Here is an 18,519-nt window from a genome sequence, read left to right as displayed (position 1 = left end):
AGAATAACTGAAAGCTAATCTAGCTGAGTAAATGTAAATAATATTTAAATTTTAAATAAAGCTTTAAATTTACTTTAAATAAAGCTTGAGCAAAGCAAATTATTGGTCAAAAAAAAAAGAGGACAAAAAATAAATATATAAAAATAAGATCAAGAAAAAGAAGAGACCATTTGAAAACTCATGAACAGTAAGACTGTAAGATGTTTGATTTGACTTTGTTTTTAAATGTTTCAAGGGGGTGGTGTTTAATGCTTTCGTCAAGGTGATTCCAAACTTTTACAGCTGCAAAGCGAATGTTGAATTTACCATAGTTTGTTTTGATAGTATTAATGTAATAGGTTGATTTAGAAGCAAGCCTGGTATTGTGAGAGTGCATGGATGCTACTGTTTGGAAAAAATTTGCAAAGGAAGATGGAAGAAGATTATAGTAATAGTGATACATAAAAAGTGCATTATGAAGGATAACAAGCTCAGTTTTTTTAGAATCTCTAATTCCTTAAAGAGAGGCTGAGATTTTTCATCTGGTTTTGAGAAAGTTATGACACGTATAGCTCTCTCCCAAATTGATAAACCATAGGCGAGGAAGGGGTAAATAATTGAAGAATATAGTTGATGTAATATGTTTCTGTTTACATAATATCTAACTCTAGGTAGTACTCCAATACCCCTTGAAACCTTCTTGCCCAATTGGTGTAAATATGGATTCCAGTTCAAATTGGAGTCAAAAATTAGTCCTAAATATTTAACTTGATTATCAGAATTAACAGATGTATTGGAGATATTAAGATTCAACTTATGAGCTATTCTTCTTTGTGGAGAATGGAATACCACAAAGCTGGCTTTTTCAATGTTCAAAGATAATTTGTTAGCATATAGCCACTGGCTTACCTTCTATAATTCTACATTTAAGTAGTGTAGAGGAATGATTGGTAATCCTTGTTGGTTTCAGTATGTGGAGTTCTAAAAAGAACGAACCTAAGGTATTAATAAAATCTTCGGTTAAGGGATGTTCATGGAAGTTCAAAAGATTAATATTAAAGTCACCAGATATATGGCAGAGTTTCCTTTCTTGATTGATTTTGCCAATAAGCGAGTAAAAGTTATTCAGAAATTTTTCAAGATTGGAAGAGGGATGTCGGCATACTACACCACATATCATATTCCTGTTTAAGGCGGGGGTAAACCTGAAATTTGCTCAAAAACTGAGTTTTTTGTTTTCCTCGGAATTTTCAGCTTTGGGTATTCAACTTCGCTATGGAAAAATAATTTTCTACTTATTTTCACTATTTTTGCCTTTTTGAGCGATTTCAAAATTCCCGCTCTGGCTTATGGCGTGGTTACCATGGCAACGAGAAGAGCATTTTTTAATTTTTCGGTTGTTTATGACGTGTTATTCTGGCAACCAAGCTGCTGAACGGGCAGGATTTGACGAGAGATACTTTATGTAGTCTTATCTGAAGGGTTTTCTAGGGTCAACACCATTATGGGATAGATTTACAGGAGTTATCTTTTCTTAAGTAACCCCTGGTAGAACCCAGCAGGTGGCTAAATTAAATGAGTGGTATCCTATTACAATTGACATGTTGAGTCTGAAATAATCATAATTTCATAATCTTCAAGTCATAAGCTTACCAGGGATATATAGTTTGCCTAAGTTTTGAAGTAAGTCCTAGCTGTGAAAAATGAGTAAAAAATGGGCATTTTTTCAGGTTTACCCCCTCCTTAGGTCAACGCTGTTTAATATACCGAACATAATATTTACTATTTAATATACCGACAATTTCTCTAGACTCGACAGCTGCCGCTTTCCTAGAATTATGACGCCATTGTGTTGATCAAACTGTGTATATCTTTCGCGTTGTGAGATGATATTCCAAGATTTTGCAGGATACGCACCCAATTGAGCGAGAAGTTTCGCAGTAAATCACACAGAAGTCATCATTGAGGGGTGATAATATTCATTTCTTGTGAGCTTATGAAACAGCGAGGGTAGTTCACGTAAGTTTTTACATTTTCTGTGTTAACTAGTAGCGTCGCGCAAAGGAAGTTAGAGAAAGCTTCTTCTAGCAACGAAATAATTCAGTTCAATTTCGTCCATGTGTATTTTCCATTCTCCAACGAGGTTCCACAGGAATGGAGATGGAATGGACGTTGCTCTGCCACCAGAACAACTTCTATGGCACAAAGATATGAGGTTGATTTGCAATATTTAATGTTTGTTGACTCACTTATGTGATGCAAAGATGATCAGCGTACAGAGCAAACCGCGTGAAAGTAACGTGAATTTTTATTTGATTTTTGCCTCAAGATAACCCACACGGAAAAATATGCCATGTATTGAGGAAAGGATAAAAACAGGGCAGTCATTCAGAGGTTTTATGATTAAAGAGCGTTTCCGAATGAATTACCCTACATTTACAACAGATGTGTAGTGTCTACATTCGCCCGAAAATTATATCACCTTTGACTGCGTTTGCTTGACTCTCTTTTGGCATTTTCTACCATAAAAGGACAGAATTACATAGAAGATAATCTAAGATGAATTTTTTTTAACTGAAAAAAAAGCCACAAACGGCAAAGATGGCTGCAATTTTCCGTAAACAACCCATATGTTGCACGTTGCATAACTACACCATATGGTGGCCTTCGTGGTACAGCAAACGCGTGTTGAGAAAAGATAAGATGATATTTGGTTTTTTTCGTCGGGAAAGTTTTTCATAATGCTACATTATTGATATTGGGAATCTGTTTCTTCACCGAGTGCTTAAGCATTCCTATGTTTATTGTTACAAGACTAAAGGCAGTAGCATAGAGCGTGTGCATGGACGCTTATGAATGAATTCGAACGTATGTGAAACCAAGCCACTTCCTAGGTTAAACAGGAATAATGAGGTCAGCACCGATATTTCCACTCTATTTCTTGATTTGTTGTTGCTCCCAGGAAATTAGTGATCGACTTCGATTGTTCCGAGAACAGACGAACGAAAAAGTATCCTCAGAGGGGTGGCTAATTGGAAAGACTTATTCTAGGTGGATTTCAGAGGAGCATAATTCTGCGTTCATTTTCTGTCCTCGGCCCGCTTCGAAGCGAAATTGTAACGCAGTCTCCGTTCTTCGGTAAAGTTCTAAACATCAACAAAGGATGCACAGTTCGAGACATTTCCAAAAAATACCTTAATATTCCCCGAGTGAAATGACCATTTCAAAACAGAAAGGCACGGACACAAAGCTACTTCCGATTTTCTCGCCGAAGTGCATTTTTAGTGTTTTTTTGTGATTTTCTAAGGTCAGTATTCACTGAGCTCTTAGTTTACTAAACTGCTCCTGACTCTACTCGACTTGGTAAAGCCGATATCGATCTCTATCGGGATTTCCTTCTCATTATTACCTATTTGTACCTCCATGAAAACTAATTATCAACGAAATCACGGAAAGTGTCAACGAGCTTTGAACGTTGCGTGACAGAAGGGAGTAAGTGAAGTCCGCATTCTTGTAACACCAGTAAGCCCTCCAATATTCCTCACCAAAAAAAAAAAAAAAAATTGGTAGCTTAAGACTGTGTGTGGCTACTGATATAGTACAATTGCTAAAGCATCGAACAGAAATAGAGGTTGGATAATGACGTTAGAAGATAGTTTTGCAGAATATTTATATGCACACGAAGAACAGGAAACCTGCCACATCCCACGTAATAATGAGTACCATGTTCCACAAGAAAAGAGAGGATTCAAGAATATAGTGACTAATTGAAATTCAACTAATAATTACATGGTTACAAATAATCCCGTTGACACTAAAGATAATAATAATAATAATAATGATAATAATAGCAATGGTGTTAGTAATGGTAATTTATTCTCCAGTTAGGTTCGCTAGTGAGTAAAACAAACCAGTTCAAACCTCGTTTGGTAGAAAAATCAACTGAATTCTGTCAAAATGCCTCTTTTGAAGCTTTTGAGTCTACAGTCCTGAAACTGTTGCATCTTTCACATAAAAGCAAGATAACTTGGCAGCATAGTGTAATGCTTCAGGATCATTCGTTTTTCAAAGCGCATTTCGGGATGTTTGATGTGAGGTTTCTCTATTCCCATTTTTCTGAAAAGGAGGCTGTAATTACTTCACATAAGACAACTTTGCTTAAATATTAGTCTTCAACCCTTTAACTCCCAGGATCTAATTGTTAATTCTCCCCTCTTGCTGCTACACATTTCCTTGTAAATTAGTTGCCCGAATTTGGTGTTAGATCAAGATAACAACTTGCACCTGATAAATTTGAGTTCTCTCATTACCTGTTTGCAGGTCAGTGGATGGATATTTTAGAGAGAAGTTGCATGTGAATCACATCTGGGAGTTAAAGGGTTAAAGTTAAAGGGTTAACCGAACAGCGAACCACTTATAAACAAATATTGTGCTGATTAATTCAAAATGAGATCTGCTAAAATCGACAACTCCGAAGAATCGAACATTGGACTACGAAATATGTGGTTTTGGGAAATAATGTTAAATCGAGTTTTAAAGAAACAAAGTAGGAGTAACGTGTTTCTGTGCTATAGCGCTGCTTGTCCCAGAGTTACTCACAATGACATCATTGTGTCACTTAGACTGCGTTGCATTTCACTCAGTGTGAAGTTAGACGAGCTCGAGGTTACACCGGCGTCCCAACGTGAGACGTTTTTCAGGAAACATATCAAACTCTTTCCCCAGTGCGACGAACATTTGTTTTTCTCGGTTCCAGGTGTACGCAACCACTAACCCCACGTAATGCGCATGCTCTCCGTTGCGAACAGACCAAAGAGGGAAATAGAAAAAACAAAGCGATTTTGCAATGAATACTCAACATACACCCCCGTTAGAAAGGCGAATCCACGGAAGAAAGATACAAAACTGTATGATATTGAGAACGATATGATAGTAGATCGATACCGAGGGCCCGTTTCCAACTTGCTAAGAAGTGCATTTAATTGCCTTCCACTACGATTACTAGCTTTCTTGACAGCTTTCTGAAGACAGAATATTTTCTTTCTAAATACTTCTGATATGCGGCTATTGATTATTACTCCTCGTATACCTGATTGCTCAAACACTTTGTTTACGATTGTTGAGAGGACCGACTCATGGTTTTCCGTCTTTGTCTTTGCATTGCTTTGAAATAGTATAGATTAGTAAGCTGAAACGAAAAATTAATCAGGGAATTTTACGAAAAATCCAGCAAACAAGCTTAAAAAAGGCATTTATTACTTCATACTTCAACGCACTTCACAAATCTTACTTGTTTATCTTGTAAGTAAACGATGGCAGATTAATTCCCGAAGCGCTTTCTGAATTTCCCGATACCTCTCCTACTGCTGTCACGCTTACAAAACAGGAAAAAATCAAAAGGAGGATGATACAGCCGTTTTGAGACGCCATTTGACGAGGGTAAATCTGCTTTTTGTTCGACACTTTACATATCAAAACAAAGGAAATTTGTTATTCTTTTTTATTCTGGAGGTACATTTTTAAAATACGCCTGCGTAAAAGAGATATCGCCCGAGACCTTTCGCTCGGTCGTGTCTTGATCAAAAACGCCTTGTTAATTTCACGCAACCGCTCGGAGAAAAGGTAAAAATGACGAGGGAAAAACTTTACCTTCAAGTTAGAAAATTAGCGAAATAGAAAGCCACAATATTATAGTGTAATATTTCAGAGGTACATTTAATGCTTTTTCCGTAGAGAATCCGGACGATGGTAAAACATTCGAAAATTACACTCGATTTGAGTGGGGCGTCGAAGTGGGCGTGGTCACTACATTCATGTTAAGACTATTTGTACCCCATGAGTTTGATATGTATACAGAAGTAATCACTGAGCAGCGGTGATATATTTTTCTCATGAGCCTATGCAACAGTGAGGTTGGTTTACTTAAGTAGCGTACATTCTCTCCATTAACTAGTCGCATCGCACAAAGAAACTTGGAGAGAGCTTATCATAGCAATGAAATCATTATGTGCAGTTTTTTTCCAAGTGCAGTTTTCTTCATCCAACGAGGCTCCAAAGAAATTAAATTAAAAGAGCAAATGTTGCAAAGTCATCGAAAAAAAAATAAAAGGCACAAAGATGTGAGGCTGATTGCAATATTCAATTCTCGTTGACTACCTGATAATCAAAGAACTGAAAAGATCGTTTGGAAACCTGAAATTTCGACCCCCTAAATAGCATACTGTCCAAGAATGAAAAGCAGAGACTTAGCAGTTTCGGGATTGAAAAGTATCTGAAAACTGAGTTCGAATGCATTTGCGAGATCACAAAGATTTTTTTTGCATCACTTAAAAAAAGCTATTCGAGGCATGTGATTCTTTTACAATACCAATGACAGTTCACAGCGCTTGCACATGGACGCCTGTTAATAAATTTAAGTGCTCTGAGGCAGGAAAAATGAGCTCGGTAGGCAGTGAGATTTCACTTACTTTTTGTCGGTTCCTTCCTTTATTCCGAGAACAAACTAACGAAAAAATACGCCCTGATTTTTCGTTGTTCCACGCTTTTAACCAGATCATGTATCTCTCCTAGCTGAATGATTTAGCACCTTTCCCAGGCTATCTTTCTTTTCTACGGTGAATGATCTCCAAGAGCTTTCGAGTATTACAAAAATGCAAACATGATGTATCTAGTTCTCGCTTCAGTCACGTAATTAATGTTTAAAGTCTCTTGTTGCTCTTCTTATTGCAGAATATGATACTAAGTTTAGATTCAATCAGGAGTATTTAAGGAAACTTAGTTTATACTTTAAACAAAACAGAGCACTTGCTAAAAGTCTCTGATCCCGATCTCCATGCGTAAGACGCGAAGAATTTCAATTGCAGGATATAGTTTCTCCAACTTTAATTTTTCGTCCCAAATCTTTCGCGACTCTGCCGCCAATGCACAATTTTCCTGTAGATGGGGATATGTCGTTTGACTCTCATCAATTGGAAGGCGCCAACCACTTAGCTTGGATGTACAGCCGCCTTCTCCCTAATTATTAAAGGTGTCATAGCCATTGGAAGTACCAATGCTGGGTACAAGAAGGGTGGATTATCCCTTCCCCCGCTCCCCCTTGCCTGAACTCCCCTATCGTTATTTGGAAAAGCTTGCAATGTAAATCTTAAGATACGAATTATGGTAAGCTACCAAGGTTCCGTGACGTCATCAAAAAGGACGAATATTTGAGGAAAAACTGTTTCTTTCGTCTTGAGATGAACTTTTATGTCTTCTGATTCCAGTTCATTCTTATTCTTCATTACCAATAGATCAGAATAGACAGGATGTTTCTAAAATACGCAAAAATAGTCCTGCCGGTAGTTGTTCTGATACCTGTCAGCTAGAGATCTTAAAAATTGCAAAAAATGTAAATAAATAAATAACTTTTTTATTTCGTAGAAGAGGTTTTGGTTATTCATCGTGGTGATTTTTGTTTTTCTTCCCTTGTCAATTTGTTTTTTTTTTCTTAGAGAAAAGCTTGTGCATTTTCAAATTTTGTATGTTTTCTTCATCATTTTTCCTTACATACTGCAAGACTAATAGAGCAAGACACGTTAAATCGTCAAGTTCGCGTGCAACCTTAAGTGCAGTGTTTCGTGCATTAAGTTTCAAAATATTGACCAAAAGATATTCAAAATTTAAATGCGCTGGGCAAGAAAAATTATGAGAAACGGATCCGGAAATACGCATGCATAATAATACGCTTAAGAAAGAATTGTACGAAGCCGAACCACGTTGCTTTTGCTGTTGTCGTTGTTGTTATTTTTCGAAACAAGTTAATATCTACATCCATCGTTAATAACAACAACAACAAGCTTTATTACCAAATTGAGAAGTTAAACTTAATTTACACACATAAAATATTAATATAAAAGAAGGTAACATTTACTCAGAATAACTGAAAGCTAATCTAGCTGAGTAAATGTAAATAATATTTAAATTTTAAATAAAGCTTTAAATTTACTTTAAATAAAGCTTGAGCAAAGCAAATTATTGGTCAAAAAAAAAAGAGGACAAAAAATAAATATATAAAAATAAGATCAAGAAAAAGAAGAGACCATTTGAAAACTCATGAACAGTAAGACTGTAAGATGTTTGATTTGACTTTGTTTTTAAATGTTTCAAGGGGGTGGTGTTTAATGCTTTCGTCAAGGTGATTCCAAACTTTTACAGCTGCAAAGCGAATGTTGAATTTACCATAGTTTGTTTTGATAGTATTAATGTAATAGGTTGATTTAGAAGCAAGCCTGGTATTGTGAGAGTGCATGGATGCTACTGTTTGGAAAAAATTTGCAAAGGAAGATGGAAGAAGATTATAGTAATAGTGATACATAAAAAGTGCATTATGAAGGATAACAAGCTCAGTTTTTTTAGAATCTCTAATTCCTTAAAGAGAGGCTGAGATTTTTCATCTGGTTTTGAGAAAGTTATGACACGTATAGCTCTCTCCCAAATTGATAAACCATAGGCGAGGAAGGGGTAAATAATTGAAGAATATAGTTGATGTAATATGTTTCTGTTTACATAATATCTAACTCTAGATAGTACTCCAAAACCCCTTGAAACCTTTTGTTCAATTGGTGTAAATATGGATTCCAGTTCAAATTGGAGTCAAAAATTAGTCCTAAATATTTAACTTGATTATCAGAATTAACAGATGTATTGGAGATACTAAGATTCAACTTATGAGCTATTCTTCTTTGTGGAGAATGGAATACCACACAGCTGGCTTTTTCAATGTTCAAAGATAATTTGTTAGCATATAGCCACTGGCTTACCTTCTGTAATTCTACATTTAAGTAGTGTAGAGGAATGATTGGTAATCCTTGTTGGTTTCAGTATGTGGAGTTCTAAAAAGAACGAACCTAGGGTATTAAGGGATGTTTATGGAAGTTCAAAAGATTAATATTAAAGTCACCAGATATAAGGCAGAGTTTCCTTTCTTGATTGATTTTGCCAATAAGCGAGTAAAAGTTATTCAGAAATTTGTCAAAATTGGAAGAGGGATGTCGGTATACTACACCACATATCATATTCCTGTTTAAGTCACCGCTATTTAATATACCGAACATAATATTTACTATTTAATATACCGACAATTTCTCTAGACTTGACAGCTGCCGCTTTCCTAGAATTATGACGCCATTGTGTTGATCAAACTGTGTATATCTTTCGCGTTGTGAGATGATATTCCAAGATTTTGCAGGATACGCACCCAATTGAGCGAGAAGTTTCGCAGTAAATCACACAGAAGTCATCATTGAGGGGTGACAATATTCATTTCTTGTGAGCTTATGAAACAGCGAGGGTAGTTCACGTAAGTTTTTACATTTTGTGTATTAACTAGTAGCGTCGCGCAAAGGAAGTTAGAGAAAGCTTCTTCAAGCAACGAAATAATTCAGTTCAATTTCGTCTATGTGTATTTTCCATTCTTCAACGAGGTTCCACAGGAATGGAGATGGAATGGACGTTGCTCTGCCACCAGAACAACTTCTATGGCACAAAGATATGAGGTTGATTTGCAATATTTAATGTTTGTTGACTCACCTATGTGATGCAAAGATGATCAGCGTACAGAGCAAACCGCGTGAAAGTAACGTGAATTTTTATTTGATTTTTGCCTCAAGATAACCCGCACGGAAAAATATACCATGTATTGAGGAAAGGATAAAAACAGGGCAAAAACAAAATCGATCATTGCATGTCATATTGTGTGTTTTTCTTGTGTGAAGCATCGGAAGGTGCCGGTGACTAACGAAATTACGGGTTAACACGAAAATCAAACAACACCTAAGCAAATAATTTTGGCTACCGATTTTCAGTGAATTTTTAAAGAACAATTTTCTTTTAAGTTTCAAGACAATTTGAAGATTCTAAATAAATATTACGTACTAAAATGCGAGAGTTATACACCACAAAATTGATAAATAGGCCTGAACTGAAATTCTATTTAACAAATAGATTCCAAGTTGCCGTGCGTCTGTTCAGTAATAGATCAGAGAGGACGTCAAAATGTGGTAAGAACAAAAAAGTGGCACACGAGGCGCAGCCGAGTGTGTCACTGATGTTCTTACCACATTTTGACGTCCTCTCTGATCTATTACTGAACAGACGCACGGCAACTTGGAATCTATTTGTTTTATATTATAGAGAATTAAAATATACGGGAAAAAGCCTTTTTATTTCAAATTTCCCCACTTTGACAGACACGAAAATAGCTTTTGACGTAATCTATAAATCTATAATCTATTAATTCTATACAAAATGAAGCGAACTGATTGGTTGCTATGCTTAGCATAGAATTGTGATTGTTTCAAAGAATCACGCCACTGTCAAATTTGAATCGAGCGTCGCTTGTCCTGGAAGAGACAATCGCTTTGAAAGCTGAATTAATACTGCGTAATCAACAAATCTGAAACAAAATGCTGCAAAAAATCAAGTCACTTTTTGTCATCAGAGCGGCTCTGTAAGCCGAAAAACACCTAGACGTTGCCCTGAATATTACAGGAGTTAAAAAGCCACTCGGAAAGCTTGCGGTTGCGGTCGACCATTCGGTTCGAACTTTGCATGAGTGGAGCACTAGACTGAGGAACGGGCTGGTTCGAATTTTGGCAAGGTCAGATGGTACAATAACTGGCTTATGTTGAATATTTTCTTTGCCAGCGTGGCGGTTGATTCTAAGCTTGGCGTCGAGAATTTTGTTGCTGTTTTGAAATACTTGGCTTTTTGATATTTTCACTGTAAGCCCTTCTCATTCTCTGTTATAATCTGAAAGGCCACAGATTCTTGGAAGTCTATTCTGTTGATGATAAATGCAGCTAATCAAGCAGGCAGATAGAGCAGCCTATACCACAAGAGTCAGAAACATCATAACATTGTTAAGCTTTTTTTGAGCAGTCCATTTATCTTCGCAATATTTTGAATTTGTGTTGTGGTAATCGTTTCTCGGTAATGTCTTTTCATGAATAGCTTGACTTCTTAGAACTATTTAATGTTCCAAGGCGGCCCTTGATATGTCTAAGGAAAGGTGCGTGACGTTACGCCAAAAAATCTTCTGGGCAATTTCTTGCTTAGAAATCTTGCAGTCTGGAAATAAATTGAATCTGCCTACAATAAATAATGTAAAGGAAAACGTCAGGGAGAGTTACCCTCATGTCTGTCGCTGGACAGTATGGCTTTTCAAGAACTGCTCGAATTGACGTACTGCTCTCTCAATGTTTACATTTACCGTTTTTATACTTGACGTTAAAGTCGTCTCGAGACGACTTTAACGTCTTAAACAACTTTAACGTCTCTAGCATAAAAACGGCCATTTATAAGCCTCTTGCAAGTACTTGTGTAGTCGATAACAATTTCTTTTCGATATGATAAATGTTCAGAATATTTTTGTTTTTTGTCAGAGAAGGGCTTGTCTGTTAATTCTGCATTTCTTACAATAATTGGATATTTGGTGCTTCTTTTTCCTTTATTGTTAAACGTAGTCGGTATATTTATCACTTTGTTAGGTTAAAATATATTTTTTGGAATTTTAAGACTACTTTTTGCCATTTTTTTCATTACTCATTTTCTTAATGCTCTCCAGATTGACAATGTGTTGTAATAGAATTTATGCTCATGGCCTGTTACGAAAAATACTACAAAGGTGTCGAACGTTATTTTCCAATGATTCCATTCCTTGGAGGCCTCGCGTCACTTTCAAAGCGTTCTGCCGAATTACTTTATCCGTATAAACAGGTTATTAAACTTTTTTGCGAGAGGTATTTTAATCGCACGGAGTATTTTAATTACGATTTACAGCAAGGTATCCTCAGGGCTAAAATGAATGATTGCTGCTGTATCATAAGCACAGAGGTCACAGCTCTTGAGTAACAAAGACACGACGTCCAATTTTGTTGGTTGACTTACTCATTGTGTAATGCGAAGATGATCAGCGAACAGAACAAACTGTCAAATGATATACTCTGCAGAAATGGAAATCCAAAGAAATGACAGAGACCTAAAAGTTTTATGATTGACACGTGTGTTTGAATACTGAGATCGAATGAGTTTCTGAGATTAGAAAGACTTGTTAATCATATTTGGAGACATAAGGTCACCTCGTGTTTATGAGGAAACTGTTTAATTTGAGGCAGCATGCACTGGATCAACGTAACTTGTGATCTTTGCACTGTCACGCTGAGGTTTTCAATTAAAAATATAAATGGTATCCGATGGCTTGAAATGTTTGTCTTCGTAATTTGTAAACAAGCGAGACATGACAAAGGCTACATTTCCGGGAATTGCTTCATAAGGTCACTTGCTTCTTAAGAACTACGGTTCCCTAGAGAAATTCTTGTAGTGCACAACGTTGATTTCATCTCTCTTATAATGATCATCGTACATTTTAGTTGATCCCCAGGGAGAAGCGACGAACCAATAATTTCAAATTGAACAACCATTTGTTACTGCTGATGTGCGCGTTTACATACTCGCCCGAAAGTTAAACCAACTTTGATCATCTACGATTGTTTTTGTTTGCATATTCCACAATAGAAATGTATAGCGGATTTTCAAAGATGCAGTTTCTCGTCAATTAAAGAAAAGGCAAAAGGTATCGAGAACAACTGCAATTTTCAGTGGCAAAACTCTCATGTAAACTATTTCATAATTGTATGAATATCATGACATTCGTGGATTATCAAACGCGTGCTACCTCTGGGGAGAGATCAACTCGTTATTTTTCGTCTGTGTCGTTTTGCATCGATCTTCAGAGTTGACATATTGCTCCAATTACAAGAAAACAAGTCCTTTTTTTTCGTCTGTAACTATCAGTAAAAATTGATGAAACGTACTATGGTCTGACTTCTACGGTGTGTGCAGAGCTTAGTTGTGGAAAATCTTTACCATTTACCAAGGGAGACGTTGATTTGTAGGTGGAAATTATCCTGCTTTTATTCATTTTAGGTTTATGTTTTTATCCATTTAATGTAATTGGAAAATATTGCAAGTCATTTACAGTTCTTGACAAACGGAAGGTACATTGGAACGTATATGGACAAATTGGTGCTTAGGATTCGTGGAATCTATCGACCAAATTTCCCAGAATCGGTACCCAAGACGAAGTGAAAACTGGCTACATTTGTCCTTGTTGAAGTCGCTTTTAATCGGCTGGATGGCTGCAATAAATTTTGTTCCGAATCTGATTTATGTGTAAAAGACCAAAATTTTTGTCGATAAACATGTTGACAGACTTTAGCGCCATACTCGCTTATGTACGGGAATCTGTTTCTGCACCGAGTGCTTAAGCATTCCTATGTTTATCGTTACAAGACTAAAGGCAGTAGTGTGAAACCAAGCCACTTCCTAGGTTAAACAGGAATAATGAGGTCAGCACCGATATTTCCACTCTATTTCTTGATTTGTTGTTGCTCCCAGGAAATTAGTGATCGACTTCGATTGTTCCGAGAACAGACGAACGAAAAAGTATCCTCAGAGGGGTGGCTAATTGGAAAGACTTATTCTAGATGGATTTCAGAGGAGCATAATTCTGCGTTCATTTTTACAACTGATTCGAGTCCATATCTGTCCTCGGCCCGCTTCGAAGCGAAATTGTAACGCAGTCTCCGTTCTTCGGTAAAGTTCTAAACATCAACAAAGGATGCACAGTTCGAGACATTTCCAAAAAATACCTTAACATTCCCCGAGTGAAATGACCATTTCTAAACAGAAAGGCACGGACACAAAGCTACTTCCGATTTTCTCGCCGAAGTGCATTTTTAGTGTTTTTTTGTGATTTTCTAAGGTCAGTATTCACTGAGCTCTTAGTTTACTAAACTGCTCCTGACTGTACTCGACTTGGTAAAGCCAATATCGATCTCTATCGGGATTTCCTTCTCATTATTACCTATTTGTACCTCCATGAAAACTAATTATCAACGAAATCACGGAAAGTGTCAACGAGCTTTGAACGTTGCGTGACAGAAGGGAGTAAGTGAAGTCCGCATTCTTGTAACACCAGTAAGCCCTCCAATATTCCTCACCAAAAAAAAAAAAAATTGGTAGCTTAAGACTGTGTGTGGCTACTGATATAGTACAATTGCTAAAGCATCGAACAGAAATAGAGGTTGGATAATGACGTTAGAAGATAGTTTTGCAGAATATTTGTATGCACACGAAGAACAGGAAACCTGCCACATCCCACGTAATAATGAGTACCATGTTCCACAAGAAAAGAGAGGATTCAAGAATATAGTGACTAATTGAAATTCAACTAATAATTAGATGGTTACAAATAATCCCGTTGACACTAAAGATAATAATAATAATAATGATAATAATAGCAATGGTGTTAGTAATGGTAATTTATTCTCCAGTTAGGTTCGCTAGTGAGTAAAACAAACCAGTTCAAACCATGTTTGGTAGAAAAAAATCAACTGAATTCTGTCAAAATGCCTCTTTTGAAGCTTTTGAGTCTACAGTCCTGAAACTGTTGCATCTTTCACATAAAAGCAAGATAACTTGGCAGCATAGTGTAATGCTTCAGGATCATTCGTTTTTCAAAGCGCATTTCGGGATGTTTGATGTGAGGTTTCTCTATTCCCATTTTTCTGAAAAGGAGGCTGTAATTACTTCACATAAGACAACTTTGCTTAAATATTAGTCTTCAACCCTTTAACTCCCAGGATCTGATTGTTAATTCTCCCCTCTTGCTGCTACACATTTCCTTGTAAATTAGTTGCCCGAATTTGGTGTTAGATCAAGATAACAACTTGCACCTGATACATTTGAGTTCTCTCATTACCTGTTTGCTGGTCAGTGGATGGATATTTTAGAGAGAAGTTGCGTGTGAATCACACCTGGGAGTTAAAGGGTTAAAGTTAAAGGGTTAAAGTTAAAGGGTTAAAGTTAAAGGGTTAAAGTTAAAGGGTTAAAGTTAAAGGGTTAAAGTTAAAGGGTTAACCGAACAGCAAACCACTTATAAACAAATATTGTGCTGATTAATTCAAAATGAGATCTGCTAAAATCGACAACTCCGAAGAATCGAACATTGGACTACGAAATATGTGGTTTTGGGAAATAATGTTAGATCGAGTTTTAAAGAAACAAAATAGGAGTAACGTGTTTCTGTGCTATAGCGCTGCTTGTCCCAGAGTTACTCACAATGACGTCATTGTGTCACGTTGCATTTCACTCAGTGTGAAGTTAGACGAGCTCGAGGTTACACCGGCGTCCCAACGTGAGACGTTTTTCAGGAAACATAACAAACTCTTTCCCCAGTGCGACGAACATTTGTTTTTCTCGGTTCCAGGTGTACGCAACCACTAACCCCACGTAATGCGCATGCTCTCCGTTGCGAACAGACCAAAGAGGGAAATAGAAAAAACAAAGCGATTTTGCAATGAATACTCAACATACACCCCCGTTAGAAAGGCGAATCCACGGAAGAAAGATACAAAACTGTATGATATTGAGATCGATATGATATTAGATCGATACCGAGGGCCCGTTTCCAACTTGCTAAGAAGTGCATTTAATTGCCTTCCACTACGATTACTAGCTTTCTTGACAGCTTTCTGAAGACAGAATATTTTCTTTCTAAATACTTCTGATATGCGGCTATTGATTATTACTCCTCGTATACCTGATTGCTCAAACACTTTGTTTACGATTGTTGAGAGGACCGACTCATGGTTCTCCGTCTTGGTCTTTGCATTGCTTTGAAATAGTATAGATTAGTAAGCTGAAACGAAAATTTAATCAGGGAATTTTACGAAAAATCCAGCAAACAAGCTTAAAAAGGCATTTATTTAGATTTCATACTTCAACGAACTTCACAAATCTTACTTGTTTATCTTGTAAGTAAACGATGGCAGATTAATTCCCGAAGCGCTTTCTGAATTTCCCGACCCTCTCCTACTGCTTTCACGCTTACAAAACAGGAAAAAATCAAAAGGAGGAAGATACAGCCGTTTTGAAACGCCATTTGACGAGGGTAAATCTGCTTTTTGTTCGACACTTTACATATCAAAACAAAGGAAATTTGAAATTAGGAGATCCTCGCAGCTAAGAACACTACTGAAACGAGTAGTTGTAAATAGGACCTGAAAAAAAAATTTTTGATTCTGGCGGTACATTTTTAAAATGCGCCTGCGTAAAAGAGATATCGCCCGAGACCCTTCGCTCGGTCGTGTTTTGATCAAAAACGCCTTGTTAATTTCACCCAACCGCTCGGAGAAAAGGTAAAAATGACGAGGGAAAAACTTTACCTTAAAGTTAGAAAATTAGCGAAATAGAAAGCCACAATATTATAGTGTAATATTTCAGAGGTACATTGAATGCTTTTTCCGTAGAGAATCCGCACGATGGTAAAACATTCGAAAATTACACTCGATTTGAGTGGGTGTGGTCACTACATTCCTGTTAAGACTATTTGTACCCCATGAGTTTGATATGTATACAGAAGTAATCACTGAGCAGCGGTGATATATTTTTCTCATGAGCCTATGCAACATTGAGGTTGGTTTACTTAAGTAGCGTACATTCTCTCCATTAACTAGTCGCATCGCACAAAGAAACTTGTAGAGAGCTTATCATAGCAATGAAATCATTATGTGCAGTTTTTTTTCCAAGTGCAGTTTTCTTCATCCAACGAGGCTCCAAAGAAATTAAATTAAAAGAGCAAATGTTGCAAAGTCATCAACAACAAAATAAAAGGCACAAAGATGTGAGGCTGATTGCAATATTCAATTCTCGTTGACTACCTGATGATCAAAGAACTGAAAAGATCGTTTGGAAACATAAAATTTCGACCCCCTAAATAGCATACTGTCCAAGAATGAAAAGCAGAGACTTAGCAGTTTCGGGATTGAAAAGTATCTGAAAACTGAGTTCGAATGCATTTGCGAGATCACAAAGATTTTTTTGCATCACTTAAAAAAAGCTATTCGAGGCATGTGATTCTTTTACAATACCAATGACAGTTCACAGCGCTTGCACATGGACACCTGTTAATAAATTTAAGTGCTCTGAGGCAGGAAAAATGAGCTCGGTAGGCAGTGAGATTTCACTTACTTTTTGTCGGTTCCTTCCTTTCTACGGTTTATAATTTAATTGTTCCGAGAACAAACTAACGAAAAAATACGCCCTGATTTTTCATTGTTCCACGCTTTTAACCAGATCATGTATCTCTCCGAGCTGAATGATTTAGCACCTTTCCCGGGCCATCTTTCTTTTCCACGGTGAATGATCTCCAAGAGCTTTCCAGTTTTGTTTACAAAAATGCAAACATGATGTATCTAGTTCTCGCTTCAGTCACGTAATTAATGTTTAAAGTCTCTTGTTGCTCTTCTTATTGCAGAATATGATACTAAGTTTAGATTCAATCAGGAGTATTTAAGGTAACTTAGTTTATACTTTAAACAAAACAGAGCACTTGCTAAAAGTCTCTGATCCCGATCTCCATGCGTAAGGCGCGAAGAATTTCAATTTTTCGTCCCAAATCTTTCGCGACTCTGCCGCCAATGCACAATTTTCCTGTAGATGGGGATATGTCGTTTGACTCTCATCAATTGGAAGGCGCCAACCACTTAGCTTGGATGTACAGCCGCCTTCTCCCTAATTATTAAAGGTGTCGTAGCCATTGGAAGTACCAATGCTGGGTACAAGAAGGGTGGATTATCCCTTCCCCCGCTCCCCCTTGCCTGAACTCCCCTATCGTTATTTAGAAAAGCTTGCAATGTAAAACTTAAGATACGAATTATGGTAAGCTACCAAGGTTCCGTGACGTCATCAAAAAGGACGAATATTTGAGGAAAAACTGTTTCTTTCGTCTTGAGATGAACTTTTATGTCTTCTGATTCCAGTTCATTCTTATTCTTCATTACCAATAGATCAGAATAGACAGGATGTTTCTGAAATACTACATACCACTGGTCATATTTCTCGGGTATGGACTTTGTGAGAGCGAGAAAAATATTTCACGGCTATTGAATGGCACTGTCACTGGTAACCAGACCCTTGCGCGTGTAGATGGTCCATACTTGGTCACCAGTGACCTTGTTGTCCCAAAAAATGCTTCTCTTACCATAGAACCTGGTGCAATTGTAAATTTTGTTCCATCTGTGGGGATACTTGTTCGTGGATCGTTTCATGCAAAAGGAACACCGTCGCAGAGAATTACATTCCGAGCGGTTCCCTGTGCAGAAACAAGTTTTTGCAATACAACAGACGGGGCTTTATTCTACAGTCACGGGATAAGACTTGTAGATGGATCATCCTACAACAACGGGCGCCTTCAGTTGCAGTATCATGGAAGGTGGGGGACTGTCTCCAACGACTGGGGATCTTGGGATCTCACAGATACGCACGTGGCCTGCAGACATCTTGGATTCCTTGGGGGAAAGCGGTATTACTATGATCCCGGCAGCGGCCCCGTGATGATGAAGACAGTTGGCTGTAAAGGAACTGAAAAGAGTCTATGGGATTGTTCTTACAGATGGATTATGAGTGATCCGCATTCGTGGTGTAAGTTCATTTTAGTCC

At 37.2% G+C, this 18,519-nt stretch overlaps 1 protein-coding gene across 2 annotated transcripts in view; it reads left to right on the top strand.

The window, feature by feature from the left end:
* The window catches only part of LOC131797413 (uncharacterized), a 66,527-nt gene that overhangs the window by 9,135 nt on the left and 38,873 nt on the right, over positions 1-18,519 (top strand). Inside the window, exons 1-2 of one of the 2 annotated variants that reach the window (XM_066174200.1) lie at positions 9,182-9,316; positions 17,868-18,501. In XM_066174200.1, coding sequence (XP_066030297.1) covers positions 17,883-18,501 — 619 coding nt within the window. In that variant the 5' untranslated portion in view covers positions 9,182-9,316; positions 17,868-17,882. Of the gene's footprint in view, positions 1-9,181; positions 9,317-17,867; positions 18,502-18,519 lie in introns of those variants that run through there. The other variant, XM_066174201.1, reaches the window with a different exon arrangement.

This window comes from Pocillopora verrucosa, chromosome 11, assembly GCF_036669915.1.
Source record: "Pocillopora verrucosa isolate sample1 chromosome 11, ASM3666991v2, whole genome shotgun sequence".
NCBI classification, from domain to species: Eukaryota; Metazoa; Cnidaria; class Anthozoa; order Scleractinia; family Pocilloporidae; genus Pocillopora; species Pocillopora verrucosa.
This window is presented reverse-complemented; position numbering and strand designations above follow the sequence as displayed.